Genomic DNA, 24,479 nt, shown 5'->3' with positions numbered 1-24,479 from the left:
ATAATAGGAGATGTTTCCAAGATCCCAGACCCTGATTATGGCAAGATGAGAGGAGGGAGACAAGAGGAGGAGACAGCTTTGGGACTCTTCTAATCCAGCCGTTTTGTTTACTTGGAAGAGAACAAAGAGACAAAACTTTATAGAAAAGGGGATCTTTAGTTGCTGAATGCTAGCATGGTACATTATGGGGTCAGGAGGCCCCACCGCACCATCTCGGTGTCTGGGTCACAGGCTGGTATCTGTGTTTGTTGCATCAGGAGGATGAGGAAGTCTGTGGGGTATGGTCAGGATTGGTTTACATGAAGAGTTAGCAGACAGACTAGAGAGAGGCCTATAGGTATAAGAATCAAAATGGTTGAGAGGGTAAAACATGTCATTTTGAAGCTACTTGAATCTGCTGAAAAGAGTAAGTTAAAAGAAGTATGTGTAGAGAGCCGGGCGTGGTGGCGCACGCCTTTAATCCCAGCACTCGGGAGGCAGAGGTAGGAGTATTGCCATGAGTTCAAGGCCACCCTGAGATGACAAAGTTAATTCCAGGTCAGCCTGGACCAGAGTGAGACCCTACCTCGAAAAACCAAAAAAAAAAAAAAAAAAAAGTATGTGTAGAACTATAATCGAAAACAAGGAGTGTTTCAACTTGTCACAAAAATGTGAACTATACAGAGAGGAAGATAATAGGTTGGCTATGTCTTTTTGACTTAGTAAGTTTTTTTTATTTGTTTCCTTTTTTTTTTTTTTTTTTTCGAGGTAGAGTCTCACTCTAGCCCAGGCTGACCTGGAATTCACTGTGTCATCTCAGGGTGGCCTCGAACTCATGGCGATCCTCCTACCTCTGCCTCCTGAGTGCTGGGATTAAAGGCATGTGCAACCACGCCTGTCTTTGACTTAATAAACTTTTATTTTTCCAAATGTACAGTTGGTTGAGCCTGTTCATGCGTCCTTGCCAACAGCAGGGACATCTGGTGTAAATCACTTGAGCTCTGTGCTTTGAAATCAGTTTGATGAGTCCTTTATTCAGGAACCTGTGAAGGAATGCCCTGGCCAGGGAATGGCAGATCTTTGGTCTCTCAGAGACCACAGCTGGGGTAATAAGCTTCTAGTTGGGGAGCTTCCCTGCAGAGTTTATTGTAAGTAGCTTTGTCAAACAGGAAAAATTGTTGAGCTCATCCCAAAGTTTTGCCTTTGGACCACTTCTTTTTGGCCTTGCCCCCAGACTTGTTTACTGGGTCCTTGTCTGTCTTAGCCAGTTTTCTGGCATCATTCTTCTTCTTGTCCTTGGATGGCATGGCAAGCTTGGAGAGCCATACTGACCATCGTAGCTTTGCTAAGACGATGTCTGACAAAAAGTAGGTTGGCTATTTTTCAAAAAGCTAATATAGCCCAAATAATTTTGGATTTGTACTTGTTACATTTAACTCTCCTCAAGCACTAGAGCCCACCAGTGAGGTTTTAGTAATACAGGTTTGTTTTCTTCTGAGCCTCAGCTTTTGGTTCCTTTTTGGCCAAGTACTACATCACATTTTGTGTACTTGGCAACTGTTGTTAGTGTTCCAGGTTACTAGAAGGCTTAGTCCTAGGGTCTGGTATAGCTCTTCAAAACAGAAAGATGGGGCTAGGGAGATGGCTTAGTGGTTAAAGTGTTTGCCTGCAAAGCCTAAGGACCCATGTTTGACTCCCCAGATCCCACATAAACCAGATGCACAAGGTGACATACATTCAGAGTTACACATGTGCACAAGATAGTGCACACATCAGGAGTCCCAGTACAGAGGCTGGACTACTTACTTGGTGTGCCAGTTCTCTCTGTCTCTCTCTGTCTGTCTCTTTCTCATAACAAAGTCTAGTCTGCTACGCTTGCCTCTAATAAAAAAGAGAGATGACTTAAAAGCAATTATAAAAGTAATTCTTGGGTCATATTAATTTATTAGCAATTAAGATCTGAATCTTAATAATAGTTTTTTTCTGAATGTGACATGACATATATCTGTGATACATCATTTAGGAATATATCAAGCAACATTTGAAATACCTTAGACAGTCTAAAATTATTTAAACATGAAAGTTTAAAAAATTAACCCATTTAAAAAATTTTAGCTATCATGTTATTCTTAAGTTGCCCCCATTTGGCTACAAGGAGCCCCTGCCTTTTGGCTCCTGTGTCCTTTGCAGACATGTACTCTTATGTTTTTAAATATTTAATTTATTTATTTGAGAGAGAAAGGCAGATGGGGGGGGGGAGAATAGGCATGCCAGGGCCTCCAGCCACTGCAAACAAACTCCACATATATGCACCACCTTGTGCATGTGGCTTACGCTGATCTAGGGAATCAGACCTGGGTCCTTAGGCTTCCGAGGCAAGCACATTAACTGCTAAGCCAATGGCCCTGTATTCTTTGTGCTGTTTTTGGATAAGAAAAATTTATGCTTAGCTGACATCTAATTTATAGAACTCTTTTCCAGACAACTAACAGTGCTTGACATGCTGAAAGCTTTTGATAAGTGCTTTTTAAATAAATAAATTACTAAAGCATCAAAAAAAAATTAGCTATCAGGTTTTTTTCTTTTTCTTTGTTTATTTTTAGTGACAACATCCATGATTGTAAACAATATCCCATGGCAATTCCCTCCCTCCCCCTACTTTCCCCTATGAAACTCCACTCTCCATCATATCTCCCCCCTCAATGAGTATCTCTTTTATTTTGATGTCATGATCTTTTCTTCCTGTTATGATGGTCTTGTGTAGGTAGTGTCAGGCACTGTGAGGTCATGAATATCCAGGCCATTTTGTGTCTGGAGGAGCACATTGTAAGGAGTCCTACCTTTCCTTTGGCTCTTACATTCTTTTTGCCACCTCTTCTACATTGGACCCTGAGCTTTTGAAGGTGTGATAGGGATATTTTAGTGCTGAGTACTCCTCTTTCACATCTTAGCACTATGGTGCCTTCTGAGACATCCCAAGGTCACTGCCATCTGAAAAGAGAAGCTTCTCTAACCAAAAGTGAGAGTATTATTTAAACATGAAAGAGTTTAAAAATTAATCCATTTAAAAAATTTTAGCTATCAGGTTTAAAAGTAGTTATTTAAAATATGATTTAGGGCTGGAGAGATGGCTTAGCAGTCAGATTTCAAAATCATCTTTTAAAATATGATTTTAGGCTGGAGAGATGGCTTAGTGGTTAAGGTGTTTGCTTGCCAAAGGTCCCAGATGCAATTCCTCAGTACCCACATAAGCCATATACCCAAGGTGGCTCATATGTCCGGAATAAAAAATATTTAAAATATGAGTTATTTATTTATGAGAGAGAAAATATGGGCATGCTAGAGTTTCTTGCCACTGCATATGAACTCCAGACACATGCATCACTTTGTGCATCTGGCTTTACATGGGTATGGGGAATTGAACCTGGCTGTCAGACTTTCCAAGCAAGTGCCTTTAAATGCCGAGCCATCTCTCTGTAGTCCTGAAAGTAATTTTTATAGTATAATTATTACTTACTTGGTATAGCATATGGATGTTCTCCAGAGGGAGTCTTAGATTTATAAGATCTTTTAAAAGTGTGTCAGGCTGAAAAAGCTCATTTCTTTGGTTAATTTAAGAATGTGTGCCAGTTGTTTGTTTAACCACTGGTCTAGAGGACTAAGGATCATAGGTCATTTTGTAAACATCACTAAGAGCAGAACATAATTCAAGGAAACCTTATTTTTATAAACAGAGAATCAGTATTAGAGTATTGAATTTTTTAAAAATTTTTATTTATTTATTTGAGAGACAGAGACAGAGACTGGGCACACCAGGGCCTCCAGCCACTGCAGACAAACTCCAGTTGCATGTGCCCCCTTGTGCATCTGGCTAACGTGGGTCCTGGAGAATCAAGCCTCAAACCAGGGTCCTTAGGCTTCACAGGCAAGTATTTAACCACTAAGCAATCTCTCCAGCCTGAGTATTGAAATTCTGACCTTAGAAATTTGATAAACTTTAAAAATAATCTAATTAGTTATAACCATGTCATTTTTTAAAGTTTTACTCTCAAATATACCTTAACCAAAATTCCAATGATCTTGATCTTTCATTTACCATTTTCATCAGAAATACACATTATATTTATAAGTTATATCTCTCTATCTTTCATTTTTTCTTTTCTTTTCTTTCTTTCTTTCTTTTTTTCTTTCTTTCTTCCTTCCTTCCTTCCTTCCTTCCTTCCTTCCTTCCTTCCTTCCTTCCTTTCTTTCTTTCTTTCTTTCTTTCTTTTTTTTTTTGGTTTTATGAGGTAGGGTCTCACTCTAGCCCAGGCTGACCTGGAATTCACTGTGTCATCTCAGGGTGGCCTTGATCTCACAGCAATCCTCCTACCTCTGCTCCCAAGTGCTGGGATTAAAGGCACGAGCCACCACGCCCAGCTTATATATCTCATTTTATCTTTTTAAATATTTTTATTTATTTACTTGAAAGAGAGAAATAGTCAGTGAGGATGAGGGAGAGAGAGAGAGAGACAGATAGACAGACAGACAGACAGACAGACAGACAGACAGACAGACAGTGAGAGAATGGGCATACTAAGGCCTTCAGCCACTGCAAAAACTTCAGATGCATGCATCATCTTGTGCATCTGGCTTATGTGGGTCCTGGGGAATTGAACCTGAGTCCTTTGGCTTTGCAGGAAGTGTCTTAATTGCTAAGCTATCCCTTCAGCCCTGGATCTTCAGTTCTGTTCCAGTGATCTATGAGCCTGTTTTTATGTCAGTGCCATGCAGCTTCTATTACTACGGCTGCATAGTATGACTGGAAATTGGATATGTTGATACCCCCAGGGGTGTTCATTTTGTTGAGCACTTTTTTTTTTTATTATTCTCCGAGGGCTTTTGTGCTTCCATATGAATTTTGAGACTGTTTTTTTTTTTTCCTAACTCCGTGAAAGGTATTGCTAGGATTTTAATTGGAATTGCATACAATCTGTATATTGCTTTTGGCAGGTTGGCCATTTTGACAATATGAATTCTAATCCGTGAGCATGGGAGGTCATCCCATCTTCTCCTGTCTTTCTCCACTTCAGTGTTTTTATGTTTTCATTGCATAGGTCTTTTTGTTCCTTGGTTAGGAGAGTCCAGTGTATTTGATTTTGTTTCGTGGCTATTGTAAATGAGACAGAGTCTCTGATTTCCTTTTCTATATTGTTGTCACTGATATATATGAAGGCTAGTGATTTTTCTGTGTTGATTTTATATCCTGCCACTTTGCTGAAAGCTATCTCTGCAGCCCTCAGTTGTTATTATTATTGTTATTATTATATTATTAATTTTGGTTTTCAAGGTAGGGTCTCACTCTAGCCCAGGCTGACCTGGAATTCACTATGGAGTCTCAGGGTGGCCTCGAACTCATAGCGATCCTCCTATTTCTGCCTCCCGAGTGCTGGGATTAAAGGCATGCGCCACCACGCCCAGCTTTATTATTATTTTTGACACAGGGTCTCTTGTTGAACCTAGACCTCACTGATTCTAGTAGATTAGCTAGCCAGAAAGCCCCAGGGATTCTCCTGTCTCCATCATCCCCCATGCTACAGACATCTGCCACCATGTCTGACTTTTACATGGGTGCTGGGTATCTGAACTCAGTTCCTCCTGTCACAGCAAGCACTTTACTGTTTGTTACTGCTTGCCTTCCAGTTCTCACTCTTTCAACAATATTTCCTAGATTACAGAAGTACTTGTATGAATGAGAAGCAGACAATTCAGAACACATCACTACCTCTTGCAGAAGGTAAGATGCTTCGATATCCAGGGGCCAGCCCTGACAGGAGGGAGATAATGCCTTTTGTCAGAACAGTAGCTGATGCCCTGTCTGCAACAAACCAGCCTGAGGTCAGCAGGGGGAGCTGGTGATGTGAGTGCTGTGGCCTGAGAGATTCGAAGTACCCCCAACTTCAAGCTTACCACTAAATCTTTGGCAGCTTGGAGCAATGGAAAGAATCCCGAGTTTTACTACCTCTTATGTTCATGTCCCATCATTTCCTTCATGTAGTTATGTGGCCTTATTTGGTTGTGAATTGTGAGGAGTAGAGTCAGCTATACAACAGCAAGAAGTTTTACCACCATAGTGGTTTCTGCTCATGTTAAGAGGTGCCATGACACCTTGGCCACAGGTGAGTTATAGCAGATGCTTCTGTGGAGAATTACCACTCAGCAAACTCCCGACAACCAAGGGTGCTTCGGGTCTCTGTACAGAAAGTGTGAGGTTCTGGTGGGAAGATGTGTGTAGACCACAGGCCTTGAATTTTGTTGTAGTTACCTTCTCATTGCTGGGATAGAGCACCCAACCAAAAGAGGCCAATGGATGGGAAGGTTTATATTTTGACTTATGTTCTCAATGGAAAGCACCATGATGGCAGGGCATGAGCAGTAGCTGGACACCAACAATGCCACAGCAGCTGGAAAATAACTTCAGGAGAGTGATTCCATCCCTGCCAAGGGGAAGCTGGCTTCAACACTCCAAAGCCTGACCTCAGCAACACATCTCCTTCAGCAAGGCTCCACCTCCTGGTTGCCACCAGCAGAGGACCGACCATGCAAAACACATGACTTCGTGGGGGACATCTGATTCAAACCACCACACATTTTTACTCTAGAAGATGGATGAAAGGAATCAACTTCTGAATTTAATTCTGATAATTAGATTCACATACAAAAACCAAAATATAGCCAGGCGTGGTGGCGCACACCTTTTATCCCAGCACTTGGGAGGTAGGAGGATCACCTGGCCACCCTGAGACTACATAGTGAATTTCAGGTCAGCCTGAGCTAGAGTGAGATGCTACCTTGAAAAAAAAAAAAGTAAACAAACATTACCAACTCATTCAAATTGAATGCCATTTTGCTATATTACTACTTCCTGTCTGACTTTTATATTTGAGATGAGGTCTTATTTACTACAGCATGGCCTTGAACTCACTACGTAGCTGAGAATAACCTTGAACACCTGACCCTCCTGTCTCCAATTCTGTTGTGCTAGGATTATAAGTATGCACTATTATGCTTGGTATAGGTTGGGCTGGGAATTGAATACAGAGCTTTGTGCATGCTGGACAGTTACCCTGTCAACTGAGTTATATTCCTGGTCTCCCATATCAGTTATCATTAATGATAGCACCATGTACTTTCTGCATGAATATTTGTCTGAACTATTCTTAGTAATAGAGATTTAGTTTTCATGTTATTGATTTTTTTTGCACTTAACAGAAATTGGGAGGATAAAACCCACATGAAAAAATCACTGTATTTTCAATCCTGGGAAACATGAATTGTATGATAAATCCAATGTTGTACACATTCAAAAATTTGATTTAGAATGATATGTTTGAAATGTAATTTAGAATTCTATTTTTTTCTTGGTTTCTACTTTTTTTTTTAACTTAAGAGAGATAGAGAAAGAGGCATTGCAAATGAACTCTAGAAGCATGTGGCATCTTGTGCATATGGTTTATGTGGGTCCTGGGGAATTGAACCTGGGTCCTTAGATCTCTGAGGCCAGAGCCTTAACCACTAAGCAATTTCTCCAGCCCTAGAATTCTATTTTCTGTTTGTACACATTAAAACTTTAGTTTTGTATCTGGGCATGGTGGTACACGCCTTTAATCCTAGCACCTGGGAGGCAGAGGTAGGTGGATCTCAGTGAGTTCAAGGCCACCCTGAGACTGTGCATTCCAGGTCAGCCTGAGCTAGAGTGAGAGATTATCTTGAAACCTCCCCCCATTAAAAAACCCCTCCAGTTTTACTTTCCATATACTTTATAGTATATGTCATTTCCTTAGTAATGCACAATTGGTTAGTTGTGGAGTTATTTTTCATACCATTTTATATGTATATAGTGAATGTTAATTTCTTATGTAAATATAGTATTTTTGGAATACATGCACCAGCCAAGCAATGTTCTACTAAAACTTCATGTAACCTGCTATGGGTCAATTTAACACACAAGGTTTTCTTTTCTTTCCTCATTCTTGTTTTGTGTGTTTGCCCAGTTAACACTACAGTAATGTTACAGAGGGGCAAAGAGGCTGTGCTCTGCTGCCCTCTCGTCTCCTTGGCAGAGGTGGTCTTGGTGACATGGAAAATACTCCGCAGAGGCAAGCCTTCCTGCGTCCTGTCCTACAGAGCAGAGACACAGGAGACCAATGAGACCTGCACAGACAGGAGGATAACCTGGGTCTCCGCCCCTGGCCTGAGGCCCCATCTTCACATCGGCGCCGTGACCCCCGATCTTGACGGGCATTACCTGTGTGAAATAGCAACACCCGATGGGAATTTCCAACGTGGACACGACCTCCAAGTGTTAGGTAAGCAGTTATGGTCACGCTTGAAACCACCAGATTTGAGATGGGAACAAATGTCTAACTCTCAGAGTCTCAGGGGGGCCTCGAACTCACGGTGATCCTCCTACCTCTGCCTCCCGAGTGCTGGGATTAACCGCATGCACCACCATGTCCAGTTTAAGAGTGATGTTTCTCTTCCATGTCTGCAGTGCCCCCTGCAGTAACTCTGTCTCTAGAGAAGAATGCCACTGTAGTGTGTGAGGCGGCTACGGGCAAGCCCGCTGCACAGATCTCCTGGACTCCAGATGGGGACTGTGACACTAAGAATGAATCAGATGTCAATGACACAGTGACCGTCAGGAGCACGTGCCACTGGGCAGTGCACAGTGTGTCTGTTGTGACCTGCCTGGTCTCTCACTTGACTGGCAACAAGAGTCTGTCCACAGAACTGAATCAAGGTGAGTGCATCTTTCTTTTACTTTTTCTTTCTTTCTTTTTTTTTCTTTACAAATTTTTTTATTAACAACTTCCATGATTATAAAAAATATCCCATGATAATACCCTCCTTCCCCCCACTTTCCCCTTTGAAACTCCATTCTCCATCATATCCCCTCCCCATCTCAATCAGTCTCTCTTTTATTTTGATGTCATCATCTTTTCCTCCTCTTATGATGATCTTATGTAGGTAGTATCAGGCACTGTGAGGTCATGGATACCCAGGCCATTTTGTGTCTGGGGGGAGCACATTGTAAGGAGTCCTACACTTCCTTTGGCTCTTACATTCTTTCTTCCACCTCTTCTAGAATCTATCCTGAGCCTTGGAAGGTATGATAGAGATATTGGAGTACTGAGTACTGTGGTCACTTCTTCCTAGCACCATGTTGCCTTCTGAGTCATTTCAAGGTCACTGTCATCTGAAAAGAGAAGATTCTCTACCAAAAGTGAGAGTAGCATTAATATAAGGGTATGAACATTAAGAGAAATGCTTACTGGGCAGTTTGATAAACATAGTATATACATTTAGCCAGACAGCAGTAGACATTACACCCCTAAAGCTCATGACTACCCCATTTTAAGTTTTCAGTATCAGGGATGTATTCCCTCCCATGGAGTGGGCATCCTGTCCAATTAGAGGGTGGTTGGTTTCCACCAGGACAGACGTGCCACTGTTGCACCCATTGGCTCATTTGGCCTGGCTGGTCAACTTTTTTTAAAACAATATTTTCAATATTTTATTATTTATTTATTTTTTAAGAGAGAGGCAGAGAGAGAGAGAGAGAGAGAGAGAGAGAGAGAGAGAGAATGGGTGGGTACTATAGGGCCTCCAGCTATTGCCAACTCATTCCAGATGCCACCTTGTGCATCTGGCTTACATGGATACTGGGGAATTGAACCCAGGTCCTTAGGCTTCTCAGGCACGCACCTTAACCACTAAGCCATATCTCCAGCCCTGTTATGCAGTTTTTTTTTTAAATTTTTTATTAGCATTTTCCATGATTATAAAAAAAAATCCCCTGTTAATTCCCTCCCTCCCCCCACACTTTCTCCTTTGAAATTCCATTCTCCATCATATTACCTCCCCATACAATCATTGTACTTGCATATATACAACATCAACCTATTAAGTACCCTCCTCCCTTCCTTTCTCTTCCCTTTATGTCTCTTTTTTAACTTACTGGCTGGCCTCTGCTACTAAGTATTTTCATTCTCATGCAGAAGCCCAGTCATCTGTAGCTAGGATCCACATATGAAAGAGAACATGTGATGCTTGGCTTTCTGGGCCTGGGTTACCTCACTTAGTATAATACTTTCCAGGTCCATCCATTTTTCTGCAAATTTCATAATTTCATTTTTCTTTACTGCTGAGTAGAACTCCATTGTATAAATGTGCCACATCTTCATTATCCACTCATCAGTTGAGGGACATCTAGGCTGGTTCCATTTCCCAGCTATCATAAATTGAGCAGCAGTAAACATGGTTGAGCACATACTTCTAAGGAACTGAGATGATTCCTTCAGATATATGCTTAGGAGTGCTATAGCTGGGTCATATGGTAGATCAATCTTTAGCTGTTTTAGGAACCTCCACACTGATTTCCACAATGGCTGGACCAGATTGCATTCCCACCAGCAGTGTAGAAGGGTTCCTCTTTTTCCACATCCCTGCCAACATTTATGATCATTTGTTTTCATGATGGTGGCCAATCTGACAGAAGTGAGATGGAATCTCAATGTAGTTTTAATCTGCATTTCCCTGATGACTAGTGATGTAGAACATTTTTTAGATGCTTACATGCCATTCGTATTTCTTCCTTTGAGAATGCTCTATTTAGCTCCATAGCCCATTTTTTGATTGGCTTGTTTGATTCCTTATTATTTAACTTTTTGAGTTCTTTGTATATCCTAGATATTAATCCTCTATCAGATATATAGCTGGCGAAGATTTTTTCCCATTCTGTAGGCTGCCTCTTTGCTTTTTTCATTGTGTCCTTTGCAGTGCAAAATGTTTGTAATTTCATGAGGTCCCAGTGATTAATCTGTGGTTTTATTGCCTGAGCAATTGGGGTTGTATTCAGAAAGTCTTTGCCAAGACCAATATGTTGGAGGGTTTCCCCTACTTTTTCCTCTAGCAGTTTCAGAGTTTCAGGTCTGATGTTAGGGTCTTTAATCCATTTGGACTTAATTCTTGTGCATGGCGAAAGAGAAGAATCTATTTTCATCCTTCTGCAGATATATATCCAGTTTTCCCAACACCATTTGCTGAAGAGGGTGTCTTTTCTCCAATGAGTATTTTTGGCATGTTTATCGAATATCAGGTGGCTATAGCTACTTGGGCTTACATCTGGGTCCTCTATTCTGTTCCACTGATCTACCTGTCTGTTTTTGTGCCAGTACCACGCTGAAAGACAAACTTATAGAAAAGTATGAGTGGGAATCTTTCTTTCTTTTTTAAAGAGTGTTTCTCAGTGTAACTAAGCCGGGTCTCAAATTCATGCTCCTGCTGACTCAGTCTCTTGAATGCTGGTATTATAGAGTACCCATTTCTTGCAGAAGATAGAATTGATTTTAGTTGATTCAATTTATTCTTCCATAGAAGATAATGAATAACAACACTGGGTAAGGATATTTGAGCTTCTTGTTTAATTTTTTTCCCCTAAAACTAGGAAATGCATTGTCGCACCAGAGAAATATTTGACACTTCTTTGTTGAAGAGAGCTGCTAGTACTTAATAATTTCTTCTGTACTTTTGCAGTTCTGTCAATGCCTTTTATTAGAATGACCATAGATTGTTTTGGTAAAGTGGGGATTCACTTTGAGATTATTTGTATAACATCAAGACGTTTATGATGTTTGAACAATCTGTACTCAGTAACCAGCCAAGAATGGCATTTATTCTGTTCCTGAGTTTTTGTTCCTTGTCATGCGTACCACTCCACTGGTTGCCTGGAGTATGAAATGGTTTTTTTTCCTGTTCAGTCCAGTTTATGGTCTGAACCCCCCCCCCCCCCCCCCGCCTCCAGCGCACTCCCTGACGCGTCCTGGGTTCTCTCTGTGCGCTTGAAGCTGGTCATGCAAAGGTAAAAACACAAGACCCCAGTTTTAACGCGGCTTTGGGGTGTGCAATCAGGTGGTTAGGAGGGCAAAGCCTTTGCTGAGACATGGCTTCACGTCCCTTTCCTCTCTTCGCTCCCTCTCTTCTTTTCCCTGCTCTCCTTCCCTTCACTCGTTTTCCCTTTCCTTCACTTCTCTTCCCTTCAATTTTCCTTTCATTTCCTGTTTTCACTTTCCTCTCTCCACTGTTCCCTTTCCTTCCATTTCCTCTCCTGCTCTCCCCTCCTCTTCCCTCTTTACCTCTCCACTTTCCTCTTTCCCTCCCCTTCCTTTCCCTTCCCTCTCCTTCTTACAAACAGGGTTGTTCAGTATACTGCAAAGAGAACAGTGGGCATAGCAATAATAGAAGAACCACCTACCTCAATTTTTAATTAATTAATTAATTTGACAGTGAAAGAGAGAGAGAGAGAGAGAGAGAGAGAGAGAGAGAGAAAGAGAGAGATTGAGAGAATGGGCATGCCAGGGCTTCCAGCCACTGCAAACGAACTCCAGATGCGTGTGCCCCCTAGTGTATCTGGCTAATGTGGGTCCTGGGGAATCGAACCTAGGTCCTTAGGCTTTGTAGGCAAGTGCCTTAACTACTAAGCCATCCTTCCAGCTCTTTTTTTATTTATTTATTTTTTTGGCCTAAAGACACCCTTCTCAAGTTTTCCCATGCTCCTGAACGCATCAGTACCATCTGGTCCCTTGAGTACACATTCTGCTCACCGCCTTGATCTGGTGTCTACTTAATCAATTTGAGCTCCTTCTGCTTTCTAGACATTCATTTTCAAGGCTGCCCCGCCCCTTGACTCTTTGGTAACCCTTGGGTATCAGTTCACTTCAAAGTAAGCACTGAAAAGCCCACACTAGGAGCTCTATTCTTTGCTGGGGCTTGTCAACTAGTCATCACTGAGGTAGGAAAAAGAGGCCAATTGCTATTATTTTCTTTAAAAATACTGGGGAGCCCTTTAGTATATGAAGGTTTTCTTTTCTTTCTTTCTTTTTTTTTCCCCTCTGGGATTGTTTGGGCTTTTTAGGAAATGACTCTCCAGTCTTTTGCCTTGGAGCTGTAAGCCTCGACTCCTGGGTTCTGGAAAGGAAGAGTGAAGTGTGTGTGTGCTTGCTCCACCGATCAGAGCGTCGATTCCTGTTTAATACAGCTGATCGTTCTGGCCCTTGTTCTCCAGCCCCCCCCCCCCCCATAAGTCAGGATCCTTGACTCTGGGTCCGTCTACTTCATCGTCTGGAGATCAGACTCCACGGCTCCCAGTGGGCTCAGGGGAGTTGGTAGCCTATCACGAACTTCCCAAGAAGCTCTCATCTTTGGCCCCACACTTTACCCCCATGTATGGTTTTTCTCTTAAAAATATTTTATTTATTTATATGAGAGAAAAGCGGGGGTAACGGGCATACTAGGGCCTCTAGTCACTCCCGATGCTTGTGCCACCTTGTACATTGGGCTTATATGGGTACTGGGGAATCAAACCTGGGTCCTTAGGCTTCACAGGCAAGCACCTTAATCTCAAAGCCATCTCTCCAGCCCCCCACCCCACCACATACAGTTTTGATGACATTTTCTTTGATGACTTCAAAAAAAAACTTATTTAGAAACTTTTTTTTTTTTTTTCGAGGTATGGTGTCACTCTAGCTCAGGATGACCTGGAATTCACTATGTAGTCTCAGGGTGGCCTCGAACTCACTGCGATCCTCCTACCTCTGCCTCCTGAGTGCTGGTATTAAAGGCGTGCACCACCATGCCCAGCTTAGAAGCATAACTTAAGTTGATGAATCATTATTTTATATATTTTAGGGGTAAAAGTTATATTTTGAAGCATTTTGTACATTGTGAAATGTTCATTTAGAGTGATTAACATATCTATCACCTTCAATATTTATCATCTCTTTATACTAGGAACATTTAAAATTCTCTCTTTTAGCTATTTTGAAATTCATGATGGCTTTCTTCTCTCTTGCATCCTGTGGAGAGCTAAGTTTTGTATTTGCTCCTCTTTTAAATTGTTTGCCATTACTGGGGCGGGAGAGGGCAAGCACAGGAGGGAGACCTCCCAAGTTTGAATCCTCACAACCCACATTAAACAACAAGGCACAGCTACTTGCACCTGTAATTCCCCTTTCAGAGGGGAGAAGAGATCTCAGAATCACGTGGGGTGGGGCAGTAGGGCGGGGAGGGATGACAAACTGGTAAGCTCCAGGATCAGAAAGAGACTCTGGTTTACACCAGAACGGGCAGAAGCTGGTGTGGTGGTGCTCAGCTTTAATCCCAGCCCTTGGAGGCAGAGGTAGGAGGATCACGAGTTCAAGGCCACTCTGAAACGAGATAGTGAATTTCAGGTTAGTCTGGGCTAAAGTGAGACTTTGCCTCGAAAAAAGGGTGGGCAGAAGAATGATGGAATGGGACGCTCAAGGGCACACACACTTGCACATACACACACACACACACACACACACACACACACATCTGCAATTCTCTTATTTTTTTACCTAAAAATAGGCTGAGCTCTTTCATCCATTCTTGTCATCAGCCGTTTTCATCTCTTTGTCTTTTCAACTTTATGCTTCACAACTATTCTTACTTTTATTTGCTAAGTTTGAAGAATGACGAAAAAAAAATTAATGTTCTAAAGCCACCGTTTCTTCAGTGTTTCAGTATTTGTCCACCCGTCTTCCCTTTGAAAGCAGTACTCACTGAGAAGGGCAGTTCGTGCCTTGGTGATGCAATGCAGTCTCTCCACCCAGTATCGCAATGTGCTGTCATACCCACAGAACACCAGCATGGAAGACATCATGTGGTCCCCATTCATTTTAGTGCAATGATCTCTTTTGCACACCAGGGCGGGAGGCTCATCGGTTTTAAAGAGTTCAAAAGGTGCTGTTTTAACACAAGTTCTCAATAAACCCCATAGATAAAGTCCTGAGTTGTTGAGGGAGGAGGGAGACTGGACATCAGCCTCCAGTCACCCCTTCACCTTCTGGCGCCCTACGGTTGTATATGAGACCCCAGAAACACAGCTCCAAAGCCACAGCTCTTGAGCTGGTGACTCCTTGCTGACATGTGCACATACACAGAGCTTTCTTGGGAACAGTGGCTCCCAGAGCATTTAAGGTCACTGCCGCGTAGTTTAGTTTTATTTCCTACACAGAAAGTAACTTCAGAATTATCAGTCACTTTTCCAAGTACCTGACTTATAATAACCCATTTCCTTTTGAATGTTGGGGTGAGAGATACCATTCTTACTGTGATGGCGAGACCTGAATTTTGTGCCTCTCTTAAAGGAACTCTTCATCCATACTAGACTGTAAAGCTGTATAAATATATAAATTATAACATCCAAATTATATCAATATATAAAATCCTAAGATGAGATCTTGCTGGAAACTCTTTAAGAGTGAATTGATAAAGCATTTTATTAGTACATTTTTGAATGATCAACTTCTTTTATTAAAATATTTTATTTATTTATTTGAGAGAGAAAGAGGAAGAGAGAGAGAGAGAGAGAGAGAGAGAGAGAGAGAGAGAGAGAGAGAGAGAGAATGGGTGCGCCAGGGCCTTTAGCCACTGCAGAAAAACTCCAGATGCATGCACCACCTTGTGTATCTAGCTTATGTGGGTCCTGGGGAATCAAATCTGGGTCCTCAGGCTTCGTTGGTAAATGCTTTAACCACTAAGCCATCTCTCCAGCCATGATTAACTTCTTTGTATGTTTAAAATATAATCGCAGAAGTGAATTTCATGTATTGAGAACCTTGAAACCACATTTATTTGTAAGGTTTTTTTTGGAACAAATTTTACTTTTTAGATTAGTTTTAGGTTCACAGCAAAAGTGAATGCAAAATACAGAAAGCTCTTACCTAACCTGTGACCCCTCTCCCACTGAGCACAACTTGCATGACTTATTATGCATGATCAGCCTGCATGGACGTGTCATTGTGCAAAGATCCACAGGGTAGTTAGGGTTCACTCTAAGCAGACATGTTCCATGGGACTGGTGAGTGCACAGTGCTGTGTGTTCCCCATTGTGGTTCAGACGGAAGAGTTTCACTGCAGCATAAGTCCTCTAAGGGCCACCTGGTTATCTTGCCCTCCCTTCCACCCGTGGTAACCTTTGACTTTTTTCCTTCCTCAGAATGTTATGTACTTAGAATCAAATGGTCTGTAACCTTTTGAGATGTGTTTGATTCAAGTTATTCTATGCATTTAACTTTCTTCCACATCTTGTCAAGGCTTGATAGTGTATTTCTTATTTTTTATTTAAGAGAGAGATGGGGAGAGAGAGAGAGAGTGAGAGAATGAATATGGTGTGCCAGGTCCTCTAACCATTGCAAATGAGCTCTAGATGCATGTGTCCCCTTGTGCATCTGGCTTACGTGGGTACTGGGAAATCAAACCTGGGTCCTTAGGTTTTGCAGGCAAGTGCCTTAACTGCTAAGCCATCTCCCCAGCCAAAACATGCATTTCTTTTTTTAGCACTGAATACTATCCTACTATCTGGTTTTACCATGTTTGAACCATATATTTTTGTGTTTATCATTACAGCTGACAAAAACTTGGAATCCTATGTTCAATACATCATCCCACCTGTTGTTATTTTGATCATAATGGGATCCCTATGGCTTCTGAAAATCATTGGCTGCAGGTAATGATCCAATAATGTCTTTTATTTTTTTTCAGTGTCACTGGACCAGAAAAGAGTCAGAATATGGCATTGACTAACTGGGCAAAACAGGGCAGGAATGGCAATGCTGTAATGAGCAAAAAGAATACCTTGAAGATATTAACCTTGGACTACTTTAGGTGATGGCTGTGTTTAATAGGTTGTTCAGCTATGCACACATGGGGAATTAGGACAGTCGAGGCAGGACTTTGTGAGAGGCAGTGCATGCTAATTATTTTTATTTGGGAAAATAATTATGATCCTTTGAATGCACCAAAGAGAAGGTGTCACATATATCACATTGCATCAAACTCCTGTTTCAAAAAAATTTTTTGTTTCATTTTTCGAAGTAGGGTCTTGCTCTATCCCAGGCTGACTTGGAATTTACTATGTAGTCTCAGGTTAGCCTTGAACTCATAGCAGTCCTCCTACCTCTGCCTTCCGAGTGCTGGGATTAAAGGCGTGCACCGCGCTCTGTTTCAAAATTTTACTTCATTTTCCAAAACCCCAAATATTTTTATTTAGTGCAATAACCACAAATCAATGTAGTTAATTTCTAATCTTATCAAGTCTTCTACCAAAACAAACCAACATTTTCAACAGGATAGTATTTTTGTCCATCTTCAGTCTAAACACTGGTGTACCTTGCATTCACTCTAAATTATTTTATATTTTTTAGAAAATGTAAATCGGAAAAACCAGAAGCTACTCCAGTTGTTGAGGAGGTAAGAGAAGATAAATAATTTGCATAATTTGAAGTCACATAGACTTTTTTTTCATTTTATTTATTTTATTTTATCTTATTTTTAAATTTTTATTAGCATTTTCCATGATTATAAAAAAAATCCCCTTTTAATTCCCTCCCTCCCCCCCACACTTTCTCCTTTGAAATTCCATTCTCCATCATATTACCTCCCCATCACAATCATTGTACTTACATATATACAATATCAACCTATTAAGTACCCTCCTCCCTTCCTTTCTCTTCCCTTTATGTCTCCTTTTTAACTTACTGGCCTCTGCTACCAAGTATTTTCATTCTCACTAGTCTTAGATCTAGCTATACAACCTGTAATTTGCATCCATATTTGGTTTAGTTAAAAAACACTTCTGACTTTACAATGCTAATAGTCAAAGCATAGTTAATTTTTAAAACTATCTATAAACAATATTTATACATCACCTCAGATAAATGCATCATCAGATAAATACATGTTTGACTCATTTGGATGGTACCAAACAGATTAGAGAAACCAAACAGATATTTCCTTTCCCATGAAAATGTGACTAATTCTTCACTTCCTCTTAGTACCTTTATCATTTTCCTTTTACCTAACTGAGCAATCTGCTCCTTAATCTCTTATAACCAGTAGCCTACTGCTTTTGACTCTTTAAAAAGTAGTTTTAAAAATATTTCATTTAGCCAGGCATGGTGGCGCATTCCTTTAATCCCAGTTCTTGGAAGGCAGAGGTAGGAGGATAGCTGAGAGTTCAAGGCCACCCTGAGACTCCACAGTGAATTCCAGGTCAGCCTGGGCTAGAATGAGACCCTACCTCAAAAAACCAATATATATATATATATATATATATATATATATATATATATGCATAGTATTTATTTTTTCCAGGGAGAGAGAGAGAGAGAGAGAGAGGGAGAGAAGGAGGGAGAGAACGGGCACAGCAGGACTTCTAGCCACTGCAAACAAACTCCAGATGCATATGCCACTTTGTGCATCTGGCTTTATGTGGGTCCTGGGGACTTGAACCTGGGTTGTTAGCTTTTATAGGCAAGGACTTTAAACTTTGAGCTATCTCTCCAGCTTCTGCATTAGATTCTCTACTCTGGTGTTCTTCTCATATCATTGCATTTGCCTCCGTTTCTACTTTCACACAACCATCATCTCTCATACAGATTTACACAATCACCAGGTAATTTTGATAAACTGCTTTGACAAAGCCTTGCGTCTATGACCGTGTGTACCAGAGACACAACTTCAAGCACTGTTGGTAGATATTCAAAGCTGTGGCACCTGGTAGAAAAACATGGGTACTTTCTGTAATGATTTCTAGTTTTCTTGAATCAATTTAAACTTTGAATTCTTTTCTTTTTTTAAAAATTTTTATTAGCATTTTCCATGATTATAAAAAATATCCCAGGCTGGAGAGATGGCTTAGCGGTTAAGCGCTTGCCTGTGAAGCCTAAGGACCCAGGTCCCACGTTAGCCAGATGCACAAGGGGGCGCACGCTTCTGGAGTTCGTTTGCAGTGGCTGGAAGCCCTGGCTCACCCATTCTGTCTCTCTCCCTCTATCTGTCTTTCTCTCTGTCTGTCACTCTCAAATAAATAAATAAAAAATGAACAAAAATATTTTTTAAAAAATCCCATGTTAATTCCCTCCTTCCCCCTGAATTCTTTTCTAGGATGAGATGCAGCCTTATGCTAGCTACACAGAAAAATGCAACCCACTCTATGACACTGGAAATGAAGTGAAGATGCCTCAGTTGTCACACAGTGAAGTGGACAGGACAGGCCTGAAAACTTCACCACCTACCAGAAATTAGTACCAAGAAACATGCATTAAGAGACCTTATACTCGGCCATTTTGATTTTCTTGCAATTCTAGACTGGAAGGACTACATTGAAATCAGTTCTTCAAGCATTATTAGAACCTGCTAATGGATTTGCACTTACATCCTTCTACAATTGGATATTCAGAATCTTAGCTGCTTCCAGCTAGCTCCTTGAAGAGCTAATGTACTTATTGCAAAGGAAGCACATGACTAAGATAAAATATTCAAATTGTGCAATACGGTGAGAAGCAAAAACTGAGTTTCCTCAAGAAATAACCTTGCAGGAGGAAGAATCATGAAGTTTCTTGTGTATCATTCTAGAAAATTTCTATGCCTAATGTGCCTGTGCTGTCTGTATGTATTTATATGTATATTTACATTGTGCAGTGTATATACACACATATCAAGACACAAATGGGGCCATACTGTAATGCTTAGTTATAAAGAATTAATAATGTCTAGGATGTTATTTTTCACATTGGCATAAGCAAAGCTACCTCACTCTTTTTTTTTAAATTGATATATAAACTTCCATTGTATGATTATGTAATAACTTAATTAATCCTGATCCTAGTAAAGGAGATTTAGAGGTTTTTGTTTGTGATCAAAACAATGCCACATAGAATGTTTCTCATGACTATCTCTTTGATTGTTTGGGTGAATCTGTAGGATCATTTCCTTAAGTGGAGCTGTCAGTCAATTGGTATGCATTTTTATGGTTGGTAAGTAGGTCATATTGAATGTGCCTTTCCTTATATTTTTATTTTGATATGTGTAAGATCCTCACATCCTCAACCACTTTTCCTTTTTTATTAACCAGTTGACTGATAAGATTTAAGTTTATAATGACAATTACATTATTTAATAAACCTGGTTTTATATTTTTGCTGTTGCTCAGAGACATAATGTGTGTGCAAAGGCATTTGTTTCCTCTAAACTCCTACCTACATGGTTGATTACAGATCTGAAACAATTAGGTTCTTGAGCAGTTTTGCTGTTCAAAGGCAAAAGTAACAAAACAACCCATTTACTAAAAAATTTGAATGGACACTTGCAAAGAAGACATAGTGAGTAGAGCAGCTCACACTAAGGTGGACAGAAAACAGGGGGGCAGTATCCATACACAACTGGGCTTTACATATATCATCTCTATTCTGTTGAGGTGCATGCCTTCTATACGTAATTTTGAGAGAGGTTCTTTTTATTTTATCATGCATGGACATCAAACATATTTCTCATCTATCGAGGTGATTATGTGATTTTTTAAAAAATTTAGTTAATGTGGTTTATCAAATTAACAAAAATTAGTTATTGTTTTCAGTTGATCTTTGTATCTATTTATATGGAGATGAATTTCAAATAGTATATGATTCTTTTTGTGTCTGTTGAATCCAGTTTCCCAATGTTTTGTTAAGGATTTTTGTATCTTACTTTGTTCATGGATATTGGCTTACAGATTTCTTTTTTTCATTGTTATTAGATATGGACATATTTCGTATGTAAACATCACATGTTGGTACCATCCTTTCCCTCCTCCCTGCCCCTATTCTGAAGAGGCTTCCTTGTTGGGGATGCAGGTCAACCCCATGGGGATTGTGGGTCATGCATTATGGGGGCAGCAGTCAGTTATGGGGGAGAGGCAATGTCTCTGTGCAAAATGTCCCAACTTGCGGCTCTAACAATCTTTCCAAACCCTCTTCTGCAAAACTCCCTGAGCCATGCTGGGAGCATTTTAGGTCTACTTCAGTGATGGGCACTTAGGTGTTGAGTGTCCGCAGTATCTTTCTCCATCACCCCTGTGCTGATATCAGTTTAACTCAGCAGCATTCTTGCTCATTTCCCCAGTTCTTCTGTGGTTTCAGCTGGGGCCAGGGCGGAGTGCACTGGGTCTTATCTCAAGTCCAGTTCCCATCTGAAAAAGAGAAGCAGATTCTCCAATGAAGAGTGAAGTCAGTGCCAGTTAAATAGGATAACCATTACTAATGTAGAGAGAATTTTAAAAGTTTATACATTTTTATATTCTAAGGTTAGTGGGAGCTTGACAATGGAAAGCAGAATCATTATCTGGATATGATTCTGACTTGTTTTCCAGTTCCCGATATGGTTTCCTTTCCACTGAGCAGATGTGTTAGCCAGTCCAAGAGCAGCCAGTCCAAGAGCAGTTGATTCCTCACCATGGCTGTGCGCCACTACTGCATTTGTGTGAGCATCATGTCAAGTTTTTTCTTGTGTTACCTGGTTCTGGCTTTCAAAATGAGACTGGTGGAGTTTCCTATTCTGTAGATTTTGGAAAGAGTTTGAGAAGGCCCAGCATTTATTATTATTCTTTGAAATTTTAGTGCAGCCAACAGGTCCTGATCATTTTTCTCTACCTACCTTCTTTCTTCTATCCTTCCTTTCCTTCCTTCCTTTTCTCCCTCCCTCTCTTTCCGTTTACCTGGGTCTTATTTTCTGTTCATTAGAAGTTATTTTACTACTGATTCAATCTTATAACTATTTATGTGTTCATCCTTGTAGGCAGTATGTTTATAGGACTCACTTATTTATTTTAGGTTATCTGATTTGTTGATATATATATATATATATATATATATATATATATATTTTTTTTTTTTTTTTTTTTTTTTGGAGAAAGAGAGACAATGAGAGAGAGATTTGGCAGGCCTGGGCCTCAGCCACACTTGTGCCACCTAGTGGGTATGTGTGACCTTGCACTTGCCTCACCTTTGTGCATCTGGCTACATGGGATCTGGTGAGTTGAACATGTGTCCTTAGGCTTCACAGGCAAGCACCTTAACTGTTAAGCTATCTCTCCAACTGTATAATTTATTTTATTTTACTTTTTGTTTATTTTTATTTATTTTAGAGCGACAGACAGAGAGAAAGAGGATGAGAGAGAGAGAGAGAGAGAGAGAGAGAGAGAGAGAGAGAGAGAGGGAGAGAGAATGGGCATGCCAGGGCCTCCAGCCACTGCAAATGAACTCCAGATGTGTGCACTCCCTTGTGCATCTGGCTAACATAGGTCCTGGGGAATAGAACTTTGGCTTTGCAGGCAAACACCTTAACCGCTAAGCCATCCCTCCAGACCTTGCAGCTGGCTTTTATGTGGGTGTTGGAAATTGAACCTGGACTGACAGGATTTGCAAGCAAGCACCTTTGACCACTGAGCCATCTTCCCCGATCCCTATTATATCACATTTTTGTGGTGCTAGGGCTTTGTTCATGCTAGTCAATCACTCTGCCATTGAGCTATGTCCCCAGTCCCTTATCTCATTGCCTTTTACTCTATTCCACTATAAGAGATGACATAATCTGATTTTATTGTGAGGGAAAAGATGCAAAATAACTTTCCCCAAATTAGTAGTGATAGCTCTAAGTCTCAAAATTGCATATTTCTACACCTAAGCCAGCATATTCATTGAAACTAAGTGAAATGGAGATCACATCCAGCTAAGTGAAAAGGAATTTATGGAATACTTTTGTGAAACAAATGAAGCTGATTGGTCTTGATTACAGGAACGATTTTGATGCATTATCAGAACAAATATGAAAATAATAAACGTAAAAAATTTAAAGTGAATTTGGATGTAAAAATTGGCAGTTATTTATAAGTAAATACATTCTTCAACAGATGAATTATCAAAGACAAGAGAATACGTATTGAGCATCTGTCACATGAAAGACACTTCTATATTCAATGCAAAATACACTTAGCTGGGTGTGGTGGTACACACCTTTAATCCCAGCACTTGGGAGGCAAAAATAGGAGGAGCACAGTGAGTTCAAGGCTAGCCTGAGACTGTACAGTGAGTTCCAAGTCAGCTGGGGTAGAGTGGGACTCTAGCTTGAAAAAAGAAAAAGTGTTATTTATTTATTTACTTATTTGAAAGAAAAAGGGAGGGATAGAGAAAGAGAGAGAGAAGATGAGAGAGAGAGAGAGAGGACCACCAGTGCTTCCAGAAACTGCAAATGAACTCCAAATGCATGTGCTACCTTGTGCATCTGGCTTACGTGGGTGGTTCTGGGAAATCAAACCTGGGTCCTTAGGCTTTGCCGGCAAGTGCCTTAACTGCTAAGCCATCTCTCCAGCCCGCTTATTTTTACTCTTACCAGTAGAACGGGAAAGAAAAAAACTCTATTCATGGATGGCTTCTCTGATTTTGCATTGTATATTTTCTGTGTGCTTCTATATTTTTGTTTTATTTGTATAATGTTATATATTTGGTGATTTTTTTAAACATTTGTTTATTTATTTGCAAGAAGAGATAGAACAGATGGAGAGAGAGAGAGAGAGAGAGAGAGAGAGAGAGAGAGAGAGAGAGAGAGAGAGAGGGAAATAAAGAATGGTGTCAGAGCCTCCAGCCACTGCAAACAAATTCCAGACACATGTACCACCTTATGCATCTGGCTTTACGTGGGTCCTGGGTAACCAAACCTGGGTCTTTAGGCTTCTCTAAGCCATCTCACCAGCCCTTGTTTTTGTCTTTTGAGAGGTCTTGTTATAACACTATGCTTATAGTAGTAACATAGAACATGACATTACCACAGGAATAATAATGTGACCACATTCTGTTTTATTACCTTCTTATCTACTTTTACTGCTAGGGACTCCAGTGAATCTGGCTCCCAGGTCACAGGGACAACTGGAAAAGGTTGTGGAATGGATCTAAGAGACCATCCCAGCACAGAATGCATCTTATAGGAAATACCGTCATATGTAGATGCCATGAATAGTTGGCAAATATTATCAGTTCCTTATTTACATATAGTTAATATGATAAAAATTGATAACACTCTTCAAGTCACACAGTTTAGGAAGCAATCGTGTCAGAATTTGAAGCCAGACAGCCTTATTCAAGAGCTCAGGTCTTTAACTCATGTCAACTAGTAGCTCTCATTGACTGTTCATAAACTTTTGCTGTTTAAAACTAATTTTAAGTAATTAACTTATTTATTTGTGAGGGGAAGGAAAGAGAGGGAGAGAGGGAGGGAGAGGGAAAACGGGAGAAAGGAGAAGCAGTATAGGCATGCCAAATCAAGCAGGAAGCACGTGTCCCACTCGATGCATCTGTCTTTATTTGGGAATTAGGGAGTCAACCTGGGACGGTCAGGCTTTTCAAGCAAGAGCCTTTAACTCCTGAGTCATCTCTCTAGCCTTCTCTTGTGTTTTTCAAAAATTAAACTGGAAATCATTTTCTGTGTTCATTCACAGTGTCCTTGGAGGTGACCCCTCCTTCAAGAAAGACTAGCATGACAGTGTACAAAACCAGTTTTTGGAAACTAGCCATAGAGAAGCCAGAAGGAAATTGGGTCACTGCGTGTGAAACTCACCTTAACAG

The 24,479-nt window shown here is 40.6% G+C and overlaps 1 protein-coding gene across 1 annotated transcript in view; it reads left to right on the top strand.

Moving 5' to 3' along the window:
• The window catches only part of Cd200r1 (CD200 receptor 1), a 33,547-nt gene extending 13,547 nt beyond the window's left edge, over window positions 1–20,000 (top strand). The window contains exons 2-7 of the mRNA XM_045147614.1: window positions 5,690–5,755; window positions 8,013–8,327; window positions 8,513–8,761; window positions 16,453–16,552; window positions 17,250–17,295; window positions 18,991–20,000. Coding sequence (XP_045003549.1) covers window positions 5,690–5,755; window positions 8,013–8,327; window positions 8,513–8,761; window positions 16,453–16,552; window positions 17,250–17,295; window positions 18,991–19,131 — 917 coding nt within the window. The 3' untranslated portion in view covers window positions 19,132–20,000. The remainder of the gene's footprint in view (window positions 1–5,689; window positions 5,756–8,012; window positions 8,328–8,512; window positions 8,762–16,452; window positions 16,553–17,249; window positions 17,296–18,990) is intronic.
• Window positions 20,001–24,479: the final 4,479 nt, after the last annotated feature.

This window comes from Jaculus jaculus, chromosome 4, assembly GCF_020740685.1.
Source record: "Jaculus jaculus isolate mJacJac1 chromosome 4, mJacJac1.mat.Y.cur, whole genome shotgun sequence".
In the NCBI taxonomy this organism is placed as follows: domain Eukaryota; kingdom Metazoa; phylum Chordata; class Mammalia; order Rodentia; family Dipodidae; genus Jaculus; species Jaculus jaculus.
This window is presented reverse-complemented; position numbering and strand designations above follow the sequence as displayed.